Source organism: Nyctereutes procyonoides, unplaced genomic scaffold (genome assembly GCF_905146905.1).
Source record: "Nyctereutes procyonoides isolate TBG_1078 unplaced genomic scaffold, NYPRO_anot_genome, whole genome shotgun sequence".
Taxonomy (NCBI): domain Eukaryota; kingdom Metazoa; phylum Chordata; class Mammalia; order Carnivora; family Canidae; genus Nyctereutes; species Nyctereutes procyonoides.
Genome location: NW_026575131.1, coordinates 34,450,118 through 34,476,833, shown reverse-complemented (window position 1 = coordinate 34,476,833; position 26,716 = coordinate 34,450,118). Strand labels below are relative to the sequence as shown.

At 38.9% G+C, this 26,716-nt stretch overlaps 1 protein-coding gene across 1 annotated transcript in view; it reads right to left on the bottom strand.

Annotated features, from left to right (window-relative positions):
• Window positions 1–26,716, bottom strand: part of ERC2 (ELKS/RAB6-interacting/CAST family member 2) — a 901,810-nt gene that overhangs the window by 352,000 nt on the left and 523,094 nt on the right. The window contains exon 16 of the mRNA XM_055344919.1: window positions 4,721–4,881. Within this exon, the coding sequence (XP_055200894.1) occupies window positions 4,721–4,881 (161 nt within the window). The remainder of the gene's footprint in view (window positions 1–4,720; window positions 4,882–26,716) is intronic.

Genomic DNA, 26,716 nt, shown 5'->3' with positions numbered 1-26,716 from the left:
AATAAATATTAAAAATAAATATTAAATAAATAAATAAATAAATAATAAGGTCTTCATAAATAATTAAAGACATATAAAAAAAGAAAGAAAGAAAGAAAGAAAGAAAGAAAGAAAGAAAGAAAGAAAGAAAGAAAGAAAGAAAGAAAATGCAGGGTTGGGGACTATTAGTTCCTCCCAGTGTGGGAATAATGATTGGCAATTAGAATACTAACCAATAAAGACCAAACTAAATGAGGAGGTCTTAGGGGGAAGAATCCTACATTGAAATACAGTCAAAGGCTCTCCTTGACTAGTTAAGGTTTATAGGAAGTTACACTGCATTTTCCATGTCCCTCTTTACCCCAAAGATCTACAAGAGTTCTTCTCTTTGGAAGAGTTTTCTAAGTGTAATTCCAGATTTCTTTGGTTACAGGAAAAAACTATTTTACTTGTCTATTCGTTTACTGATTTATTTATTAGTTCATTTATTTCCTCCACTCATTTAAACTGCAAGCTTGATCAGGTAGGATTTTCTGTTTGTCTACTTATAATAGTACCTGCCAGGTAGTAGGTGCTCAATGAATATTCATGATATTTTGAGCTAATTCATCCTTTCATTCCTCAAAAGTTTTTAAAAAAATGCCTACCACATGACAAGTTCTACATATCCAATATTAAAAAGAAATTCTACTGTAAATAAAACTAACTCATGAGAAATATTTAAGTTATAGGAATCAAGCAAAATTTTCTCATTCTAAAGTCAATCTAATTTAAACTAAGAAGATAATTCCCTGCCCTGCTCCAGGAGAATGGGAGGGAAAAATATAGACTAGTATGGCACATGTCCCAAAATATTATAAACAAAACAAAATTCTGGTTATAAATGAAAGAGCTGGGTTGTGGGGGTAGCTATCAAAAGGTAGCACAAGGCATCTTTGTAATGATGGAACAGTTCTATATCTTGGCTGTTAGAGTGGTTACATGAATTTACACATGTGATGAAATTGCATATAAATAAATACGTACACACATCAAGTGCACATAAAACCAGAGAAATCTGAATAAAGTTGGTAAATTGTACCAATATCAATTTGTTGGTGTGCTATAATTATGAAACATCTTACCATTGAGGAAAATGATTTCTTGTATCTGCATATCAATCTATAATTACCTAAAAATAAGTTAAGAAAACAGAACAGCAGAATGCTTATCAAAACATTCTTTATATTGACCAAACATTGGAACCAAGATAAATGTCCAATAAAGAAGTGAACCTAAATGACAGTATATTTTGAAAATAATACAATTCTATGTTTGTAGCATGGAAAGGTGTTCATCATCTAGTAAGCAAAAGAAGCAGGATTTACAAAATACAAGAATACTCGAATTGTGTTAAAAAATATAGACCAAAAAAAAAAAAAGTAAAGACTATTTGTAAAGGTGTACACCAAAATACCATCAGTGTCTGCCTCTGCATGGTAGGATCATAGGTGATTTTCTTTTTAATTTTTCTTCTTCATATTTCTTCATTTTTCTTTCCTAAAATGAACACTATTACCAGATGAAATATCTAAAATGCTGTCTGTGCTGTGTATGAGGCTCAGGTGAATTCTGTGTAGCCCTGAACAAAAACCAAGACATGTGGGAAGATTACATGGAAAGCCATTTTGGTTCCATATAAGAACCAATGAGGTACCTGCCAGAGCCCACAACTTCCAACAAGAATGGTGTTCACCAGAGCCTGGTGAATTCCCTATTAGTAATTATGTGGGTAGGAGTCTGGTTTATGCACACTGGGAGGTTGGACCCAGCTGCTTTCCAATTTTAAAACTCTGTGCCATTTGATTTTACAACGAATTTAACAGACACCACCTTTCATTTCAAAAGCCCCTTTTATGTTTCAAAGCACTTTCACATATGCTGGTTTATATTCATTTCAGTTCAGTACTTAAAAAAAAATCCTGTCTGTACAACAATTACATAGAGTAGGCAAGGCGGTTATTATCACCTCCATGTTACTGAAGAGAAAACTGAAATAACCAGAGAGTGATCTCCTTCAATGTTATGGGTAAGTTAACATATCCCACCTCCTTTCTCTTGACTCATGGTCCCACCCCTCTGTCCTCTAACACTATACAGTCTCTCCCCACCAGGGTTTGGAAGTAGATAGACTTCACCTAATGTTGCTTACACGATGCCTGCCAATTGAAAAAAAAAACAATAATGCTCGGCACAGAATGATAGTAAATACGGGCAGGGATATACCCATCTGATTGTTTCCACTAACCTACACTGACTCAATTAGTGTCCAGTAACCTATATGTCAACTCAGTTTAAAAATCAAGATTGATCAAACTAGCTGGTTGACATGAATAGCCCAGGAGGCCCCTGAATCAAGTTGAAGTTGTTGGTCAATATAATTGCCCTGTACCTGTGTCCCTATGGTCCTGGGAAGGAGCCCATAAGTGAGGCTTCTGGGCCAGTTAAATAGTGAATAGAGTCCATATTGGGCTTAATGAAGCAGGGCTTTGTTACTCTTACCAAAGGAATTAACAGAAGAATTCTGTATTTATTTTGCAGTGGCAGAAGATTAAGCACTTGAGCAATAATATGGCAATTCACCAAAAGAGGTCTTAGTTAGGTGCTATCTGAAATCATGAAATTAAGTGGGAAAACATACACACGGAAAAGGTTTATATGTTTAAGAAAAATAAATCCAAATTTTAGATAAATGATACTCTTCACAAAGTATACTAAACAAATGACATATTTTCATTGGCTGATAGCGTCATTTACACACATATATCATTTTCCTTGTGCCAAGCCCTCCTGAGTGCCTCTCCTCTCAAACACCCCACCAAAGTCATTATAGGAGGAAACAGAAGGGCCAGCGATGTTAAGGTCATTTCCCCTAAATCATACGGCCGCCAAGTGGAAGAAACAGGATTCCAACCTAGATCTGATGACTCCCAAACCAGTGTGTTTCACCATTACTTGCTCTCTTAAAATGCTGAAAGTATATGTCCTTTTTATAAACAGGAAGTAATGGAAGTTTCCTTTAAAAGTCATAATAAATCACTCCAAGAGATAAAGAGTTAACTTGGGAATAGCTGGAGAACAATGAGAGAAACTAGGCTGAACTTCATACATCACAACACACAAGGAGGCAGAAGTGGGACTGGTGAATGGAAAAGAATAAAGCCTCACGGAATCAATGGACTGCTATTGTTAATAAATTATTGATCAAGCTGGTAATGTCATAGCTGTTTGAAATACTTTTCTTCTTAGCTACAATAAATCTAGTCTTTGCATTCAATCTATTCACTCATTCAATAAACAATTATTGAGCATTTACCATATGCTGCTGTTCTAGGCAGTCTGATATCCACAGTGACTCAAAGTAAACAAAGTTCCAGGCTTGGTGGAATTCACATAAGCTCCATGAGGAAATAAGACAGTAGAAAGGGAGCTTGAAGTAGAAGATTTCAGTTTTAATCCTGGCCAGATGGCCATAAGCAAATTATTTGAAATCTCTCTGAATCTCAGTTCACTCACTTCTAAACTAAGGATAATAATATCTGTTTCTATTATACACTGTTTAATTAGGAAAAATGCAAATTTATGCATTAAAAATACTTATTCTTTGGTCTTGGAGAAACTGAGGTAGTTGACAAGGAATAAAAGTTTTGTCCTCATTATTAAATTGTTCAAAATATTTCATTCCATATTTTCCATGATCTAAGCTTTCTGGGTTTAATGTTAACCATGTGTAAGACTTGTGGGGTCAGGATAAGGTCATGCTTCCATACCTAGCCACCAATTTCAAAGTCTATGTTACAGGCTTAAGATGCCATAATTATGTACGTTTTCCTTATTGTGGAAGGAAGTTAAATTATATCTTAGTGATTATTTCATCTTAATTTATATAGAGAGATGCTGCTTCTTGCCTACTTCTTTAGGAATGGATCCATAGCAAGTGATTATTTTTAAAATCTTTGAGTAATTTTCTTTCCTATATTCTTCCATGGTAATATTATTTCATTGTAAGAATGAAATAAGAGCTAGGTGGGGATGGGTGTGTCACAGGCCCACAGGAAGGATCACTGCCCAGCATGAGGCCACACTTTATTGATTAAATCAAAGAAAGAGATTGGTTCCAGTTTCCCCATATCCCTCACCTACCCTACCCTTGGGTGAGGGGGAGGAGGTGGCAGTGGGATTTCCAAGTCTGTTTTTATCACCCAGCAAATCAGAGTCCTTGCTTTCTAAACAAAGAGGTGCCAACCTTGAGACTCTATGAAAGCCAACACAAGCTACACATTGTACACATGTGAAAAGAATATAATTAGCAAAGTTATAGTCACAATTAGGAAATACCTCCTCAGAAAAGTTTCCACTTAACTTTAAGCAGCACTCAAATTACTATTGTGCTTAATGAGGACTCTGTCTCTTGGCCAGCTCAAACCTTTGAGACAAATCTAAGAATAATAGCGCCATCCACAAAACACAGATGCACAAAATTTAATGCTGAATTTTTTTTTGAATAACATATATGAAAAATGTGCAAATTGGGACATGGAAGCTATAATTTAAAAAAAATAAGAAGAGTCACAAAAATGAACAGTTAAGTGTTGGCTAAATTATTCTTTCTTCAAGCTTTTTCTTTGTTTTCTATAGACTTTCCCCATCCCTAAAGAAAAGTTAGAAAAGAGAAACTAGGAAAACAAAAATGGATACTTACTTCATCTCCAGGATCTCCTCCAGCTGTTTTCTCCTTTCTATCCGGAGATTGGCCAAATGTGCTTCTTTTTCAGCCAGGGACTGCTGTGTGGAGGCCAGGCGTGCCTTGGTAGCATCCAGTTCCTGTCTGGTCTTCTCCAATGCATTCATCAGTTCCTCTATCTGAAAGGCACATCGAATGGTGTGTTATTTCTCCTTCATTCAAGCACTAGGACTTCCTTGCTAGCCTATATTCTGACAATAGACACAAAGAATCATAGCCATCCTTAAACAGGGCACTGTATCTTAGAGCCCATTCTTTCTTTGTCACTGGTTGAAAATAAATGTTTCAAACACAAGTAATGTCCAAATTTATCCAAAGTTCTTATTCAATTGGATTGTCCAGTAACCTTTATAGAAACTATTTATATATTTATTAGAAGTGGAAGGTAACTGGCTTGACCCAATTTCAACCTGTGTTTGGCAAAAAATCTCATATACTGCCTCACAGTTGGCGGAAGGGAACACTCAAAATGCACTTGCCCAGCACAATAAACTTTTGTGTGTAGGCCCCAGAGTATTCTGACAGGAAGTTAATCTACGTGTTTCAGATTCATTCATGTTTTAACCTATCAAAGCATTGTTTGGCAAAAGCGATTTGATGTCCAAGGGGCCTCAGGAGCCCCCTCTCACCTCACCTCCCTGCCTCATATTCAGGAAGTAAAGTTTGGCCAAAGGTAAACAGAATTCCAGCCACAAAAGGTTCAAGTTTGGTTTGCCCCTGAAGTTTGAGAGGGTTCTAAACTTGAAATAAATGACATGTAACTTTTATAGGGTGCTAATACACCATAGAAATAAGCCAGACTATCAAATATCCAGGATTTTTAGCCAGGTCCCAAAAAATTGGACCAGGGAGCCCCAAGGCAAGGCCTTATCCTCCCCAAACCATTGGGGGCTTTTAAAAGCCAACACACAACAAAGAGGGCTGGTGTTTACAATTCTGTTCCAGAGACTTCCATGGAGCGAGCCAGTGAAATGCCATCCCTTGCACAGATGCAGGCCGCATCCACCCTGCTGATTTAAAACCATGGTTCCAGGAAGTTTCTAGATTCCAGGGTTGATATTTGGGTTTCTAAGCCACCCCCCTTCCAGCTGAACTTGGCAGAATGGGATCATCCATCACTAAAGTCAACAAAATGCCCTTCAAAATGTGTCAATGACATGTTAGGTTGCAATTCATAAAGAATTTCTACAAAATTTCTTCAGTTTTACATGGAATTTTTTCAGAATAAGCATTATAGTTCACATCCAAGGTAAATTACATGCTCTTAAGATTCAGAAAACCTTCCATTTTTTTCCCTGATAAAAAGAGGAATTTGATGACCATATAATTTAAGTCAAAGCCAAAACCAAAAATAGTTTAAAAAGCTAGGAATATGAGGGTTAACCATGGAAGTCCCAGAACCACACCTGCTTAAGTGTAGAATAAATAGTATTATTCTTTAACTTTAGAAATATACAAAATTTAAAAAACAATTGTAATAATTTCTGATGTAAATTTATAGAATATTATAAATATGACTAGCAGATCTTCTACAAAGCAATGCTTTAGTGAGACTGAAGCAGCTATTTTTCCTCCTTCCCTCCTCCCATTTTTGATAGCAGTGTAAAAAAAGATAAGAACTATGTTCATTCCAAGTACCAACTCAGATTTAGTCTGCCTAACTCTCTATAGGATGGCCTATGTCCTCACGACCCCATTTCCTTTCATAAATTGCTCTCTATTCTGAATGCACTACTGATCCCAGAGAAGGACACTATCCAGGATTCTCACCAGCTAAACTCTCTCTCATTAAGTTGAAGCTGACCTGTCTGCAATCTACAGACACAGAGCTGCTCCACTGGGTTTCCAGGTATTTAATTCACCTGCCACTTTACTGCTTGGGGCCAGCCTCAGCTAGTTTTATGTTAACTCAACTTTCACAATTATACTTTTACAGTAGTGATTTGCAGTCTTCCTTGGTCATTTCAGCAATAACCACATAGAGAAACCTGGGCGCCTAAGAGATGCAGTCCAGAGTTTTTACTGATGGGGATGCCATTGGCTTCCAGCATCAACTCCCAGTATGAGGTGAGACTGCTATTCTCAACACCTTGCAAGCAGAGTCTCCAATAGTTTCCTAGGCCATGGCCACCACTCCTCCAAAATCACATACCCCAGGCCAGTGAGTTTTGCACACTGAGGGCCACTGGGGGTCACTGGCCTCAGACACACAGTTCTAGTCTTCACACGGCCACTGTTTCTCTCTGTGACTTTGTACAAATGATCACTTGATTCTTTGAGTCTCAGTTTCCTGGATGATGACCATGATACCTCCTGTGTTAAACATCTACTAGAGTTCTGCCAACTATTTCTTTTGCTACGAAATCAGGAGCATTAAAAAAGCAAGTAATATTCTCCCTGTTGTGGTGGTCATTAGAGTGGTTCACAATACTCCCGTTCTCCTCTTTAGGGGCACGTGGTATAGCTACACTTTGCCCCTCCATTTTAATTGGGCTGAGGTTCTGGCCAATAAAATCATTGTCATTTCCAGGTAAAGCATGTAAGTGCTAGTATTCAACCCCAACCCTCCCTTTTCCCTGTGACTATAAAAGTGTGTTTCAGATGGTGTCTCCTTCAGCCTGAGTCTCTGAGTGACCACAACAAAGCCCAAGGCCAACCCATATCACCTAAGCAAGGTATAAACCTCTTTTGTTATACACCTTGAGATGATGGACTGTCTGTTACCACAGGCCAGGTAAACTGTCACACTTCTTATCAAGTGTCCTACACCTGCCTCCATCTCCCCACCACCAGTCCCCTCTCATCAAGAAAGAAAATTGCTTTTCACTCTTGCTATACCATGGAAACTCTATACTTGCACCACTGGTATCTTCCTTCTTGCCACATGTCTTTTAAAAAAAAAATTATTTATCTATTTGAGAAAGAGAGAGAGAGAACATGAACAGAGGGAGGGATAGAGAGAGAGGGATAAACAGACTGCCTGCTGAGCAGAGAGCCTGACATGGGGCTCAATCCCAGGACCTGAGATCATGACCTGAGCTGAAGGCAGATGCTTAACTGACTGAGCCATGCAGGTGCCCCCAACATATCTTTTCATAATGTATAGTTTGCACAGCCAACTTTTTCCTCTCATTTGATGTAACATTTTAACCACGTATATGTAACTTGTGCCTTAAAAAGCCCCATGTTAGAATCCTAGCTCCGTCACTTACTATGTGACTGACACAAGTTCTTACATCTCTTTCAGCTTCAGTTTCCCTGCCAGGAAACACAGGACCAGGCTGCTTATTCTGTTCCATGTTTGTGGACAGTAAGTGAGATGACGTAGCCTCTATATTATTTATTCTTTTCTAACTGATGTCAATAAAATAATTTTTCTTCTTAATGAGAATAAAGTACACTCATTGTACAAATTGTAAAAGATACAGATATAAACATTTAAAATTTCTCTTTTTAAGATAAAATAATGACATTTTTTTCATTAAGATCACCCAAAATCCTGCTACCTGGAAATAAACAATATATACATTTTGTTCTAATTTCTCCATTTCTCTCTCTCCATCCGTGTATGTATAACTGGGATGCTATATACAATTTCCCAAACAGTTTTCAATAAATGTATCATGAGAATTTCCCCCCTTGTAATTAAATAGCCCCTTGTAATAGATTTAATGGGTGAGTGGGGTCATATCCATCCACCATTTCCCTAAAATCAACTCTTCCCTTGGGTTCTCTGAAGCTCTCTTTTAGATTGGAAACCTATTTCCCATGTGTCTTTTGTAAATTCTTCACCTTCCTGCAGTCTGTAATTGGATCCTTCCTCTTATTACTCTGTCCTAGAAACATTTTCATCATCTATGTGTATCCTTAGGAGAAGAACTGAGGTCTGTTTCCACAGCTCTCACATATGCATAGATACTTTTCAAACTTTATCTTTTACTCCCTTGACCTCTTTCACATACCTAACCACCTGTTGATCACTTTCATTTGGATGTCCTAATATCACTTTAGATGCAAGATGACCAAAAGCCAATTCATGATCCATGCACACATGCCTAAACTGAATCCCTACTACCTACTCCTTTTCTCTCAACCTGCCACTTTCTAACGCATCCACAGGTCCAACACCCTAATCTTTACTCAGTAACTCATGTTTAAGACCTCAGAACCACATCTGTCTCTTTCCTCTCCTTCCTCTTTTATTTTCAGTTCATCATTAAGTCATATGGCTCTATTTTGGAAAGACTTCTCATATCCATCATTTTTTTTTAAGATTTTGTTTGAGAGAGAGAGAGAGAGGGAGAAAAAGAGAGAGCACACATGAGAGAGCACAAGTGGTGGGTGGGAAGGGCAGAGGGAGAGGTAGAAGCAGACTCCCTGCTGAGGAGGGAGCCAGACTCAGGGCTCAATCCCAGAACCCTGGGATCATGACCTGAGCCAAAGGCAGACACACTTAACCAACTGAGCCTTCCAGGTGCCCCCATCATTCTTTCCTATCATTACTTTTGACATCACAAACTCAGATCCCTTCCACTCCCACATTCCTAATGAGGTTGAAAATAATTGCATGACTGAGTGTGTGTGTGTGTGTGTGTGTGTGTGTGTGTGTGTATTCCTAGCCTTTGACTCTATCCCCTATCCTAAACAGGGACATGGCTTCATCTGATCAGTTTCTCCCCATCATAGTGTATCTCTCAGCCAGGTCCAGTCCTGGATTTTAGGATATGTGGGTAGCAAAGTGAACTTGAGAAACTAAGTACAAAGGTACAAGACATTGAAGCACAGGCTATGATGATCTGTGTAATAAGGAGAAGGAAGTCAGAACAGAGAGAGGAAGAATAAGCCCTGAAACTTGGATGAGAGAGGTATGTTTTAAGGGCACAATAAGGAAATTGCAAAGAAGAGAAAAGGGACAGAGGAAAACGTTGCTAGGGGCTATTTCTGGGGCCCTTTCAATGTTTTCCAAAGACACAAATTGAAAAATTAGACTACCTTTTGATTTTTTTCAGCTGTTTTGACTGTATGTGTTTGAAAGTATCTTTATACTGGGCCCTATGGGTCTGAGATTCAAAGGTGTCCCACAGGACTCACTGTCATAATTTATCTCTACTTCCAAATCAATATACCTAACTCACCAATATTTCATCAAAAATATCACTAGCCTGGCTCCAACATCTCAAGAAGCTACCAATTACCCACAGTAGTGGTTTTCAAAATGTGTTCCCTTGAGCACCAGGGCTTCCCAAGGACATCTAGGGACTGATAAATAGGTCAATGACATGGGAGGAATGTGAATCAGCAGAGATCTTTCTCTACCATCCCACACTCAAAGGAAGCTGTTCTTTTTTTTTTTTTAAATTTTATTTATTCATTCATGAAATAGAGAGAGACGCAGAGACACAGGCAGAGGGAGAAGTAGGCTCCCTATTGGGGAGCCTGATACGGGACCCAATTCCAGGACCCCAGGATCATGACCTGAGCCAAAGGCAGATACTCAACCACTGAGCCACCCAGGTGTCCCAAAGGGAGTTGTTCTACTTTTGTTTTATATATAGAATTCTACTCAGGATTTTGAATTTAAAAAAAATTAACGTATTTTAAAATGCTGAGAATGGGGGCACCTGGGTGGCTCAGTCAGTTAAGCGTCTGTCTTCAGCTCAAATCATGATTCCAGAGTCCTGGAATCAAATCCTGCATCAGGCCCCCTGCTCAACAGGGAGTCTGCTTCTCCTTCTCCCTCTGCTCCTCCCCCTGCTCATGCTCTCTCTCTCTCTCTCTCAAATAAATATATAAAATATTAAAAAATAAAATGCTGAGGAATGATTAAAAGCATGATTATGAAATCAGACTGTACTAATAATACCTGTTTTACCATATGTCAGTCAGAATCTTGGGAAAGGGTCTGAGTTTTCTCAACTGTAACAACAGTACTTCTCATAAGAGTCTCTGCAAGTACATAATGAAGCAATTAATGTAAAGTTCCTAGTGTAGATACTGGCAAATATGAGAACAGTACATTCTTAACAAAAGAGGTAGCACAGCACAGTGTTTAGAAAGTAGAATTCATTAAACTCAACAGCAAAGAAACAAACAATCCAATCATGAAATGGGCAAAAGACATGAACAGAAATCTCACAGAGGAAGACATAGACATGGCCAACAAGCACATGAGAAAATGCTCCGCATCACTTGCCATCAGGGAAATACAAATCAAAACCACAATGAGATACCACCTCACACCAGTGAGAATGGGGACAATTAACAAGGCAGGAAACCACAAATGTTGGAGAGGATGCGGAGAAAAGGGAACCCTCTTACACTGTTGGTGGGAATGTGAACTGGTGCAGTCACTCTGGAAAACTGTGTGGAGGTTCCTCAAAGAGTTAAAAATAGATCTACCCTATGACCCAGCAATTGCACTGTTGGGGATTTACCCCAAAGATACAGATGCAGTGAGACACTGGGACACCTGCACCCCGATGTTTATAGCAGCAATGTCCACAATAGCCAAACTGTGGAAGGAGCCTCAGTGTCCATCGAAAGATGAATGGATAAAGAAGATGTGGTTTATGTATACAATGGAATATTACTCAGCCATTAGAAACAACAAATACCCACCATTTGCTTCGACGTGGACAGAACTGGAGGGTATTATGCTGAGTGAAATAAATCAATCAGAGAAGGACAAACATTATATGGTCTCATTCATTTGGGGAATATAAAAAATAGTGAAAGGGAATAAAGGGGAAAGGAGAAAAAATAAGTGGGAAATATCAGAAAGGGGGACAGAACATGAAAGACTCCTAACTCTGGGAAACGAACTAGGGGTGGTGGAAGGGGAGGTGGGCGGGGGGTGGGGGTGACTGGGTGGCGGGCACTGAGGTGGGCACTTGACGGGATGAGCACTGGGTATTATTCTGTATGTTGAGAAATTGAACACCAATAAAAAATAAATTTATTAAAAATAAAGAGAAAGAAAGAAGGAAGGAAGGAAGGAAGGAAGGAAGGAAGGAAGGAAGGAAGGAAGGAAGGAAGGAAGGAGAAGAAGAAGAAGAAGAAGAAGAAGAAGAAGAAGAAGAAGAAGAAAGAAAGAGAAAGAAAGAGAAAGAAAAAGAAAGAAAAAAATTAGAATTCAGGAGCTAGCTTATCATTTACTATCTGTGGCACTCTGGGTGAGTTACAAAAGTTCCCTGAGCCCCAGGTTCCTAGCTTGTGATGGGAGGGCAATAACAAAACTTAGCTCACAGGGGTTTTGTAAAGATTCAATGGGTTAGTATCTGTAATACCTTGAGAACAATGTCTAGTTCTTTGTGCCATAAAAGTGTCAACTCTTAATAATACAGTGCCTGGTAAGTATTTAACCCATCTTATGTTTGCTTATTACTGAATTCAAATGTTGTGCTTCTTGTCACCTATCCTCAACTGTGTACACACACACACACACACACACACACACACACACACATCTGGACTGCCAGTGATGACCCCCTCCTGTTCCCAAAATCACTCTACCCTTAAAGTTCTGTCACAGAGCCCTGACCTCCTTCACAGCCCTGACATTCCTTTTGGCTAGTGTACATACTCAATAAATACATGCAGGATGGCAGGAAGGGTACAGTGATTAAAAGCTGGACAAGCACATACCTGGATCAAGTTTTGGTTTCACAATAGGATCTCTATGACCTTAGACCAATCTTAACCCAGTGTTTCCTAAACTTTGTTGTACATTAAAATCCTTTGAAAAGATATTAAGAATTCTTTTTTAAAAAAAGATTTTATGTATTTATTTATTTGACAGAGAGAGAGCATGAACAGGGGGAATGGCAGAGGGAGAGGGAGACGCAGACTCTCACTGAGCAGGAAGGCCAACAGGACACTGGGATCACAACCTGAGCTGAAGGCAGACGCTCAACAGACTGAGTCATTCAGGAACCTCGATATTAAGAATCCTGATGCCATGGTTGCATCTCCATCAATTAAATCAAAATGTTTGAGTGGGAATCAGGCTTTAGTGTTTCATTAAAGATGCGGATGATTCCAAAGTGATTCCAAAGTGTAGCTTAGTCTAGAAACCCTGTATATTCCTGATCTTTCTCTAAGCCTGTAGGTCCTCCCCTATAAAATGGGAAGGAGATAAAAACTACTGCATAGCATTGGCACAAGCATAAAGAAAAGTAATACACATAATGCATCCAGCCCTCTCTGCTGGATACCCTGGAAGTCTAGTATATGACGGTTACCATTGTCCTCGAAGGGGTTCCTAACCACATTTCCTTCATCCAACCCAAGTACCAAGACCCAGTTCTTTTTTTTTTTAAGATTTTATTTATTCATTCATGAGAGACACAGAGAGAGAGAGTCAGAAACGTAGGCAGAGGGAGAAGCAGGCTCGATGTGAGGCTCAATCCTGGCACTGCGGGATCACGCCCTGAGCCAAAAGCAGATGTTCAACAGCTGAGCCACCCAGGCATCCACTAAGTCCCAGTTCTTACTGTCTACACTTGACTTTCTACCACCTAATCAAATACGACTTCATATTCCTGCACAACTTTTCATGTGAATGCTTAGTTGCTACAACTGGATTGTAATCTGCTGGAGGACAAGTACCTTATCTTTGTCCTCTTTGGAAAGCCCCTTCAGCCCCTGACACAATACCACTGCCTATACTCAATAAATACCTGCAGGATGGCAGGAAGGGGAATGCAAAAGCATGATTCTGAAACACCCTCCTTTGACTCACTTAGTGCAATGATGGATGAAGTGTGAGTCTGAAACTGATACTTTCCTACCCCATAAATCAGTGGTCCCCTTGCCATCCTCACCAAACACCCTTCATGTCTTGCTCTCTGTTTGCCTCAAGCACTTTCTCCTTGCTATAGAGATGAGGGGGCTCCGTTACTCAGCTCCTGAATGCAAGGAAGACCTAAATTCACTGTCACCCCAGCAGCCACTAAGAGCACTCAGAAACCTGTGAGATTCAGGATGGCACAATAAAAAGGTCCCAAGCTTTGAGCTCGGGAACAAGCAGGAAGCTTTTAGTCCTGCTCTGTATTCTACATGCTCTTCCCTGGGACCTAGAAAATGTGCACTCCCTCCTTCTTTCCACCACCTTACTGGTTGTCGCCTATGTGCCGGGCACTCTGCTGGACACTTGAGATAGGCTCATCTTCAGAAGCTGTCTAGTTTGGCAGACAAGCATAAATCAAAAACCATTTAATCACAATTGTGATTAAAAAAAAAAAAGAGGTAGGAATGGCTGGGTGGTTCAATCTGTTAAACGGCTGATGCTTGATTTTGGCTCAGGTCATGATCTGAGTCCTGGGATCCAGCTCACAACAGGCTCTGTGCTCAGCAGACATTCTGTTTGAGAATTTCTCTCCCTCTCACTCTGCCTCTCCCCCTGGTCTCGGTCTCTCCCTCTCACTCTCTCTCTCTTTAATTAATTAATTAATTAATTAATCTCTTTTTTTCCCCCAAAAAGCTATTAAAGAAAAGTACTGAGTGATGAGCAAGAGTGAAACAAGAGCCAGTCCTGCTCTAGGCCTCATGGTCCACCTCCTTAAATCAGTCAAGTGGGAGTGGCTTATTGAAGAGGAAGGAAAAAAATGATGCTGGTAGCCCAGGCTATGGGGACCTGTGGTCCTGTGCATTAGGGAATTGCTATTTAGAGAATCACAATGATTGAGTCAATAACCACTTTTGAGAAGTCCAGCAGGAAAATAACATATTTGTCTTGATTTAATATGGCATTTGCTTCTTTCAGAGGCACATCTATTGGTGATTCACCAGACAATAATATTTCTTGGGGAAAATAATTTAGAAAACTGTTTAATTCCTAAAATGCCACCCTCAATAAAAACAGAATTCACGGCAACTTCAAGGATCTTGTATATTTTAAAATGGAACATCTTAAGTCTTAAACTCTGACAAGGTCCCCAAATATGTCAAAATTGAATTCTGATATTACTTCTAGAAAGCTTACATTTTAAAATACATCAACTTCTTTTTACAAATGAAGAACATAATAATTAATGGTTTCTTTAAGCTAGATGTCTGTTAGGCCACACCAGTTTAAAAAACACTCAAATGATTGTGTGCCATTTCTGATTTTATTAGTCATTCCATGTGGCAGATCATAAAAACTGTCTTATAAAATGGTTAAATTACCAGGACTATTCAATTGCATTTGAATAATTCATAACTCTATACACTTGAAGAATAATGAAGCCGTTAAATGAATTTCTAAAGAGTCTAGTGCTTACACCCAGCTCTGGAGAAACTGTTGGAACTTTTAGAGTGAACAGCGGAGCCTTAAAACAATAAAATAAAAAACCTGTTTAAGACCTTAAATCATTAACATGTGTCGACTTAAACTTACACATACATTTGTGTTGTTTAACTAAATATTTGAAAACCAGCTTCTCTCTCAGTTATCTGCCAAGAGCCCCACTCTGAGTTCTGTGTGTCTCTTCCTGACACGTGGCAACATCCTGTGCTTTTCATGAGGCTTGCTTGGCAAGAACTGATCTTCAAATATTTTGATAAAACAATTTTTTTCCTTAAATTATATGTCAGTATTGAGTTAGTGTCTATTTTGTGTTAATGATTTGGAATTTTTAAAGTTTTTTAAACTATGTTTTAAAAATACATGGGCCCTTCTGCCTTAGCCTTCACCATTCATCCTGGTTTTCTATCTTCACTTGTCCTAAGTCCAAGAGGATGGTAGTTTTCAGTTTGTACCAGAACACAGAGCCAATGGAATCCCCATATCCCAAGATATAGCCACAACGGAATGTGAATTGGCCCTGTGGGAATAGCTGGGACCTGGCCCAGCTCCACTCTGGGCACAGAGGAGGTCACCCAGAGATCAGAAGGTGAAGATAAACACCAAAACCCTCCCTCCTCAAAAGCAAGAACTTCTCAGACAGTGATGCTTATGGTGAAGAATCTGTTAAAATGAGGGCTACTAATCTTATTTTTCCAATTACTCTTATCTGACATTTCTATCTCTACCTCCTTCCCACCTCCCCACTGCTGCCTTAGAGTGACACCTTTTGGAAAAGGTTGAAACTGAAAATGCCCAGACTGCATTCTGCCTGGACCTAACCACCCTCAGGACTGTGATTTGGGATTTGTTCCCTCCTCACTGAAGTTTAAGCATCTAGGAGATTTGCTTAAATGTGTCACCTCTAATATTTCAGCATTAAACCAATACCCACATCAAGTGAGTGTGTTTGGGCTCAAACTCTTTGATTTTGACTGCATTTTAACTTCTCCTTTTTCCTTCTTTTCTTCCCAGGCTTATTAGCAAAACTTCAGACCATAATAGAAGATAGAAATGTGTAAAAGAAATGTGTAAGATACATCTGACTTAGATTCTGTTAAATCAAAGTGTTGGAATACAAATGAATAAAAGTTTCTCCACCATGCCCTGAGCATTCTTCATTCCAGATTAAATCAAGCTCAGTGGAACCTCCATGAGAAAAAAAGCTGTGTAGGTGCTTCTTGAACAATAGGGAAGCATTCTTTACTTTAAATATGCACAGTTGTTCAGCATAGCAAAGAGCTGGTTTTCTCCCTAACAGTCTCAGACGTTCTTGGAAGCAGTGTAGCTAGTGGTAAGACTATGCATCTTGAAGCCAGAAGACTTCGTTCCCAATCAGGATCCAGGCATGTGCTGGCTATGTGACTCTGTAAAAGATTCTTGACCTCTATTTACATCAGTTCCTTTCTCTATAAACTACTGATAACAACCATATCTCCTGACCTCCTTGTGAAGAATACCTGACTTGCAGTAGTTACACACTGGCACATAGCAAGCACATAGTAACCTGTAATCATTATCAACAGTGATGTTAGTTTAAACACTGGTGCTTAGCTTTCAACCTCATAGAGGATGAGTAAGCAAGATAAAGTTACAATTTCCATTTTATTTCTCCATTTTCAGAGAGACACAGTATTTTATGTCTTCAATGGAATGGTGAAATTTTTTACTAGGGAATCTGTAACAAACCAAATGAATCACTCTCAAATATGTATTGTTCATATTTTAGTCTAACTTAGCTGAATTCCAAACACAACATGAAAGAACTTGTTGAAGATATGAGAGCAGCATTATACAAAAGAACTTCCTATGATGATGGCAAAGTTTTCACTTGCACCGTCCAATACACATATCACTAACTACATGTGACTACAGAGCACTGGAAACGTTGGTGGTACAACTGAGGAACTGAATCTTTAAAGTAGTTTGATCTAAATTTAAATTTAAATTTAAATAGCCAAATTTAGTGGCTACTGTACTGGAAAGAGCCAGAGCATCTAAGTTTTACACTTTATTGTCCAGTGATGTTTAGATATTATTTCAATCTTTGGGGTACCTGGGTGATACAGTCAGTTAAGTGCCTGACTCCTGGTTTTGGCTCAGGTGGTGATCTCATGATCATGAGATTTAGCCCTATGCAGGCTTCATGCTCAGTGTGGAGTCCTCTTAGGATTCTTCCTCCCTCTTCCTCTGCCCTTCTCTCCCCTACCTCCACTGCCTGTTTGCTCTCTTGAATAACAAATTAAATCTTAAAATAAAAAAGAAATTATTTATTTTCTTAGAGATTTTATTTACTTATTTATTCATAAGAGACACACAGAGAGAGACAGAGACATAGAGGGAGAAGCCCGCTTCTCCCAGGGAGCCTGATGAGGTACTCAATCCCCTGGCCTGAGATCACTCCCTGAGCTGAATGAAGGTAGACACTCAACTGCTGAGCCACCCAGGCATCCCTAAAAAAAAAATTATTTCAATCTTTGTGGAAATTTTATCTGTTTTGACTATGTGAGAAAAACTTTTAAATTCCTTTAAATTCACTACAGTTCATGAATTACCATTTGATCCATGATCCCATTTTAGTAAGTTATCCTAAGGATATCATAAGGTATGCTTCCTGAGGAAATTACTCGAGTATATAATAAATATGTTCGTCATAGTTTTGTTTATAAAAATCAGAATTAAAACTTTGTATGTATGCGTATATATATATATACACACACACGCATAAATACAAATGAATACATAAATACATACATATGTATGCTCACCTTCCAAATAAATGAGTTAAATAAATTAAAATATGTGTGTGTGTATAAATGTTGAAAAGAAATTAGATAGGAAATTAGAGGCATCCAATTGTTGAGATGTTGGACAGATATTAAACATTAAGTAGGAAGACTGAATGTAAGGGAAAGAAGTTCATGAAATCCCAAGAAAGAAAAGCAAGTTAGTAAATGGTAAATACAATTCCAACTATATGTAGGTTTTTAAATGTATAGTCACAGAAAACAAAATGACTGGAAGGAAACACATCCAAATATTAATGACGAGTTTGTTTCTAGGCATAGAGATTTCAGGTAATCTATTACATTCTTCTTTGTACTTTTGCTGCAAATATGAATTATTAAGTTAAAAAAAGAACAATCTCTAAAACATTATGACCAAGGAAGGTCTGCATAGGACTTATTCTGCTCCCATGGAACAATTGGTTGCTGGCAAACCAGCTTCCAAAAGAGAGTTATAAAGCAGAAGTCCAGAGCAGGGCGGAGCCCTCTGGTGGCAGTTACAGTGGCAGCTACCCTCAGCCAAAATATCTTAACTCAGGCCACACTTCCGGGCAAGGCTACTTTGCTCCTGACAGTCACTTAGATTTATGCTGATTATAATCCCCATTCACCAGGGAGTGCTTGAGTGTTGGTGACTCCAGAGCTGTCAACAGTCATTCTTGCCACCTCACTCTACCCCACAATGCACTTGAATGCTGCTCATTTCATTACTATTCATTAATAAAGTTCCTATGGGTTTTGGAAGTCCAGTATGGTTGTTTGCTTGTTTGTTTTATGTTTGTGTAACATTTTCTGGTTTTGCTATTATTTTATTTCTACATCACTCAAAATTATCTGTCAGGTCTTAAAAAAATCAGAACCATTTGTTCATGCCACTAAGCCACCTCTATTACTGTCTATTCATTCCTATTCAACAAATTGGGGCAGTTTTCTCAAATAGGCCTACTTTCATGTGATGTAAGGAATGGTTCTGAGGCATTTCCAAGGAGGAAGGATGAAAGAAGGAGGCCTTTTTTACTCCGAGTTCTCCTACAGTCTTGGCTCTGCAGGAGATACCTGTTGATTATGACAAATTTCAATTAGTCCAAATCAAGCCTGACTCCAAACCCTTTCCTAAGGCCCTAAGGACACTTGCATCATGGTTTCATCAGCCTTGAGCAATAGGTAGGGGCTTCCCTGTATGACATCTTGGTCCTTGATCACAGGGAGTCTAATGCATCCTTGATCCTCCCACTGGACCGAGCATCTTCTCAAACACACAGTATATGGTCAGTAAATAACTTTGGGAGAGATGCCAAGAGGGAGAAAAGAAGAGAAGAAACTCTACTGTAGAAAGGTAATAATTATATCAATCAATATGGTTTCCTATAACCCATTTGATCCTTACATACTTCCAAAGAAGCAAGCCATTTAACTGCTGAGTAACTCAAGCTCAAAAAAGGTAAGGGATTTACCAAAGAAGTATAGATGGCTTACTCTTACTCTTTACCAGGATGTGAGTCTGATTGTTGAGTAAAAATATAATGGGACAACTGTTAGAGGGGGATATCCTAAGATGATGGTGGGCCATGAGCTCTCAATAGTAAAAAAATAAAAACAAAAACAAAACAAACAAATAAAACCTTGGCTCATTCTCCTCAGTGTTCTCAGGCTTGAACATAGCATCTAGCATACAACCAGCACCCACAGGTTTATGGATGAATATAATTTAGGGACTAGAACTGGGTCCCATTTGAATCACTGGAGTATTCAGTATACCCTTTGATTCCACCACTGTTCCAAAATATCTTACTTGACTTTTGCATTAATTTTCTATTATTATGTAACAAATTGCCATCATCTTGACAGCTGAAAGTTCTGTAGGTCTGAATTCCTGGCAGGAAGCATAGTGTGACTGGTTTCTCCGCTCAGGGCCTCACAAGGTTGAAATTGAGATATGGCAGGCTGCATTCTAATCTAGAGCTCAGAGCCCTCTTCCAAGCTTATGCAGTTGTAATAGAATTCAGTTCCCTGCAGTTCAAATGTGAGGTCTCCTTTTCCTTACTACTCCTAGCTCCTAGAGACCATTTGCATTCCCTGTCACATGAGCCACTCAAATCTTCAAGGCGAGCAACAGAAAAACCTCTCTTGCATCAAATTTTTCTCATGCCTTGATTCTTTTTCCTCAGGAATAGCCCCGTCCCTTTTAAGGGCTCACTAATTAGATCAAGCCCACCAAGGATAATCTCCCTTTCCTAAACTCAGCTACATCATAAGCCACACCTAATCACTGTAAAAATATAAAATTGCATTTCAAAATGTATGTGTCAAAGACAGAAAACTTCTTTAACATGATAAAGAATATTTACCAAAAATAATCCACAGCTACCATCATACTTAATGGTGAAAGACTGAATGCTTTCCTCTAAGATCAGGAGCAAGGCAAGGATATCTGCTCTCACCACTCTTACTCAGTATAATACTTGGAGTTCTAACTACTGCACTAAGGCAAGAAAAAGAAATAAAAGATATAACAATTAGAAAGAAAACAACAAAACTGTCATTACTTGTAAATGAAATAATTGTCTATGCAGAAAATCCTGAGGAATCTAAAAGAAAAAATGCCTATAACTAACAAATGTGCTCAGCAAGGTTATAGAACACAAGGTCAACACACATAGATCAACTGCATTTCTATATGTTAATAGTAAACTATAGAAACAAAAATTAAAAACTAAATGTCAATTATAGTTCTCTAAAAAATAAAATATTTATGTACTGACTTAAAACATGTACAGGACCTGAGGGTGCCTGGAGGGCTCAGTCGGTTAAGCATCCAACTCTTGATTTCAGTTCAGGTCATGATCGCACAGTTGTGAGATCAAGCCCTGCATTGGGCTCTGTGAAACCTGCTCAAGATTCTCTCTCTTCCTTTTCCTCTGCCCCTTTCCCCTCCTTTGTGTGCACATGCACTTTATCTCTCTCTCTAAAAAACTAACAGAACAACAACAACAACAAAAGTACAGGATCTATATGTTGGAAATTATAAAATTCCGATGAAAGAAATCAAAGAAAACTTAAATAAATAGAGCATCTATGGATTAGAGAATTAAATAATTAAGTATGTCAACTTTTCTAAGATTGATGTATAGGTTTAATGTAATTTCTATCAAAATCGTAGCAAGTTTTTTTGTTTTTTAAAGATTGTATTTATTTATTCATGAGAGACACACAGAGAGAGGCAGGGACATAGACAGAGGGAGAAGTAGGCTCCTCTCAGGGAGCTCCATATGGGACTGGATCCCTGGACCCAGGATCACACCCTGAGCTGAAGGCAGACGCTCAACTGCTGAGCCACCTCGGCGTCCCACAGCAAGTTTTTTTTAAAGACATAGACAAGCTTATTCTAAAATATATATGGGAAGACACAGGTTTTAGAATAGCTAAAACAATCCTGATAAAGAAGAATAAAGTGGAAAGAATCTCTCTACCTGGTATCAAAGCTACTGTATAGTTACAATAACCAGGACAGGTGATATCGGCAGAGAGATAGATGTATACGTCAACTAGAACAGAAACAGACGTTCATGAAAATGCTGAAGTGGTGTTTCACAGAGGAGCAAAAGCAATTCAGTGGAATAAAGATAGTGTTTTCTTTTTTATTTTTTTTTAAGATTTTCTTTATTTTATTTATTCATGAGAGAGAGACAGAGAGACAGAGAGACAGGCAGAGGGAGAAGCAGGCTCCATGCAGGGAGTCTGACGTGGGACTTGATCCTGGGACTCTAGGATCAGGCCCTGGGCTGAAGGGGTGCTAAACTGCTGAGCCATCCGGGCTGCCCATATAGTGTTTTCAACAAATAGTGTTGGAATAATTCGACATCCATAGACCAAAAAAAAAAAAAAAAAAAAAAAAAGAACATGAACTAAACTATACTAAACAGGGCTTAAAACTCAACAGTAAAATCTCTAATACAATTTGAAAATAGATAAAAGACATGAATAGACATTTTGCTGAAGTGAACATACAGATGGCAAATAAGGACATACAAAAGTGTTCTACATCTTTAGCCATTAAAGAATTGCAAATTAAAACCACAATGGAATAATGCTACACACTTATTTAAATGGCTAAAATAAAAACTAGTGGCACTATCCAAAGTTGGTGAGGATACAGAGAAACTGGATTCCTCATACATTGCTGGTGGGTATGTGAAGTGGTACTACTTTGAAAAACAATTTTGCAGTTTCTTATAAAATTTAGGATGCAACTACTATATGACCTAGCAATTGTACTCTTTTCATTATTTACTTCAGAGAAATAAAAACTTATGTTCATACAAAAACCTATATATGAAGGTTCATAGGAGCTGTATTACTAATAGCCAAGAACTGAAAACAACGTAGAGGTCCTTTAACTGGTGAATAGTTAAACTGTGATACATCCATACTGTGAAACACTACTCAGCAATAAGAAGGAAAAAGTATTAATACAACTAACAATTTGGAAGAATTACCAGTAAATTATGCTAACTGAAAGAAGCCAATCACTAAAGGCCACATTCTATATGATTCCATTTATAAAGTGTTCTTCAAATGACAAAATTATAGAAATGGAGAATAGTTTAATGCTTACCAGGGTTAAGGAATGGGAAGGGAAGCTGAATGCAGTTATAGAAGGGCAGCATGAGGGATCATTTTGGTGTTGGAAGTGTTTTTAACTTCATTGCATTAGTGTCAACATCCTGGTGGTGGTATTATACTACAGTTTTGCAACACGTTACTACTGGGAGAAACTGGGTAAAGGATATACAAAATGTCTATTATTCCTAAAACTATATGAATCTACAATTATCTAAATATTAAAAGTTAAGACAATTCTAAGCGCATGCCATACATATTTGGTGCCCACTTCAGCTACAGAAAGGACAGCAAGAGCAAATACTGGGAGAGATGAGAAATGTTCACATAAGGTCAGTGAGGCCATTCCCATCATCCTGAAGAAGAATCCTCTCCAAAATGTCATAACTATGAGGATGTTATTAGAGAATGCTCATGCCCTAAATCCCTTCCATTGTCCATTAGGACAATGACTTATGTGCAAAACCATCAGCATACAAATCAATGGCTTGACATCTACTGAATCAGGATGAGAAAGTGACTTCATTAAGAGTTAAGTGATAAAAATTTCATAATTGCGGTGCCCTTTTTATAAAACCAATAAACCACCATACACACACACACACACACACACACACACACACACACACACACACACACCGTTTAAAATACTGTGTTCAACAACAGCCATCAGCACATCACAGACTAACCCATAAAGGCAGGTACTGGTTTCCTTATAATTATAATCCAGGTAAGTTTAAAAAATCACAGTAAAGCTTCATTATCCTCAAACTAAATACATCCTCCAGGCTTCTGGCTTGGTTAGCTCCTGAGTGGGAGGAAAGCAAAAAGCAGACATGAAGTGCCAGAATGAAATCTTCCGCTTCAATTTCTTCTTTATTTAAAACATTTTATAGGGCTTTATGTTGACCCTGTGGCTTCAGGAGAAGGAAATCCTCCCAAATGTGTCCCTGAGGCACAGCATCCCCCACAGCGACTTGGCTCCCTCCTCTCAGAGCGATTACTGCTACATGGAAAAAAAACAATTCTTAATTGGTTAACTTTGGGAAAACCGCTTCATAAAGAGAAGACTTGGAACAAAGACGCCCACCCAAACAGCCAATTCTCTGCACATACAAAGTGACTGAGGATGAGTTTGAGAGACACTACGTAAGCAAGGCTGATGGACAGATGGAATAGAAGTGTATTTTCAGGCTGGATGGAGAGTTTATCCACTTTCCTTCCATCTCTAAGTGGAATTAAGTATCCACTGGATCACAACAGCAGATCTGCTAAATTGTGCCCCTCTTCCAATCTTAGCAGTCATCAGTGTGTTGCTCAACATCCTCCCTCACTCTAGGGACTCAGACTTTACTTTCTGGCCATCCAGCTGAACTAATGAGAGTGGGGTTATGACACTGGGCTCCCAGGACCAGTTACTCTGCTTCTCACCTGGCTCTGCACCGGAGATTGTCCCTCAACCCCTCCTAGGGGCTGTGTATTGGTCCCAAAGGAGCCTGGCAGACAGTGGGTAGATGGCAAGGGTCAAATCCAGCCCATTTTTATAAAAACAACCAAAGTATCTATCCTGCCAAGCATAATTTTCATGCTTAAAAGCAGCAATTTTTGTTTTTCTCAATTACCCTGACACAGGGGAGCATTCACTGATAATCTGAGCAGAGACAAAAACTACTCAAATCTAAATGTGGTGACACTTTGTTCTTCAAAACTTCACAGTGGTGACGGAAAGTGCTCTGTCAACAGGACAATTTATACTCACATATTAAATGCCAGGCTTCACCAAGTACTTGTATCATGCTTTGGAAGTAGATGTTTATGTTTTCCCCATAAGATATATTCTACAATTTACACCTTTGAACTCTATTTTCAAAATAAGTGATTCTGTCTCCAAGTAGCTCTTTTCAGATTTAAAAAAAAAAAAAATCACCATTTCATTACCAAGATAATAGTCTAGTCCCATATAAAATGATTAAACATAACCCTGAATCAAACATAACCCTGATATTAGGTAGTCTCAAAACAAACAAAAGTGAAAACACTGGATTCCTTGCTTCAATGCCAAATAGTCACTCAAGGGTCTGATTGCTTCAGCTGGGACTTCTTCTCCCTTTTATGATTTCCCAAATATGTAAATTATTTTGTTTAAAAATATTTCTCCTCCCTTCTTCAAGAATTAACACTGTTATAATTATCTATAAGGAAATCATTGTATCTGGACTTCACGAGGGGAAACAGCCTTGGTATTTAAAATATCTAACAACTATACATATATGGAAATGAATACCCCATTTTGATGGGTCACACTCAGTAACCTTAGAGGCGCCTCTATCTGGGCAATAGTTCCTTTTGGACGAAACACAATTAGGCTGTGTAATGTGCTGAATCCCTTCAGATAAATCGTTGCATGCACAGCCGGGCCACTCTCAAGCTGGCTTTAAGGCTGGGGCTGTCAGGCCCACTTCTCTGGTTAATGTCAGTAGCACTATGTATAAAAGGTGACTCCAGTGTGTACAAATGTTGATCTTTAGAGAAGTCATGCCTAGACTCACACACACATCCACTCTTTCGTCCACTAGGTCAATGGCAGGAACAGAGGGTGACCCTGCAAGGGGCTTGCCAAGAGCAGAGTCTTACTTGTCAGGTTACATTGCCCCCAGGGACTTCCCTGCCTGAGATTAATCCATAATCCTGTTTCGTGTTAAAAAAATTCAGGTTCTAAAAGCCTTGCCTCTGAGACAGTTTCAGAGGCGACGGGGAAATGTTCTAATATACAGTAACAAATTAAGTGCCAATGCAAGTAAGCATAGAAAAGAAAGGGACTGTGTGGAGTAGGTGCCACAAAATGTTTGGCCTTGTCCAAAATCATTTCTTTAAGGTTCCAGAATGGACACTAAAAACATATTTGAACGTCTGGAGTACCTGTAGATTTTTAAAAACAAAAACAAAGTTGAAATCATCTATGGTTTTTCAGCTTGCTGCACAAGTTAAGTGAAATAAAGATGCCCCCTGATGGAAAACACAGCCGAGGTTCTGAAGAAATATAATATTCGCTGATGTGACTTCCAAACTAAATTTCATCTGAATACCAAACAGTAAGAAAGCTCTCATCTCAGCTCTGAGCAATCCTATTTTTATTACATCAAAATTGTTTCTTCCTTTGCCAACCTCATTCTACCCCTCCTTGCTACAAAGTTAACGTCCAGAAAGCTTCCTTTTACAACTCTAGCAGACCTGATCAAAAAAAGCAGGAATTCCCAATGCTGTAGAAACCATCATGAATATGTTCTCATCTGGATGATTTGAAGAAGTATAACTCCATTCTATGGCAAAGAAAGAGGGGGAACACATTTCTTTTTTTTTTTAATTTTTTTTTAATTTTGATTTATTTATGATAGTCACAGAGAGAGAGAGAGAGAGAGAGAGAGAGGGAGAGAGGCAGAGACATAGGCAGAGGGAGAAGCTGGCTCCATGCACCGGGAGCCCGACGTGGGATTCGATCCTGGGTCTCCAGGATCACGCCCTGGGCCAAAGGCAGGCGCTAAACCACTGCGCCACCCAGGGATCCTGGGAACACATTTCTGAACGAGATGGCGATGTGAACTCCTTGACACTCATGAGCACTGAGGTGTGGTTGGAGACAGCTGGCCTGCTGGCATCCTCTGCTTTGATTCAGAGAGAAAGAAAGGCAGGACAGCTAATAATACAAGTTCCCATTTTAATTTGTGACTCAGTCTTTGATTATAGTCATCCTTGCTAGGACTTAACTTACAACATTTGGCAACAATGCTCACCTCTTCAAAGACAAAGGTGAGCATGGTAAGAGTATTTTCTACCTCTCTTATGTCAGAAAAGCAGATCCAGTTTCCAAAGGTGAAAAAAAGGAGACAAATCAACCAACCTTTTTGCTCAGTTTAGAGCTGTGTTGGAGGGTATGGGTGTGTGCACATATAGCGTCCTATCTGCCCCTCCCACCAGCCCCCTGACGCATGTTCCTATCCTCAGTGATTGGTGAGGGTGAATCACCAACTTCCATTTTTTTATACTACCGGTGAAGAGAGCCCAAACCCTATAACTGAGCAAAGGAATTTTTACACCTACAAGCACAGACTTCCAAAATCAAAATACTGTTTTAAAAGAGGCAGTATGGTTTCTATTGCCTTGCATATAAAACCCCAATTCCCTGACTGACAAAGGCCCTGTTTTATTTAGGCCTTGTCTGCCCCC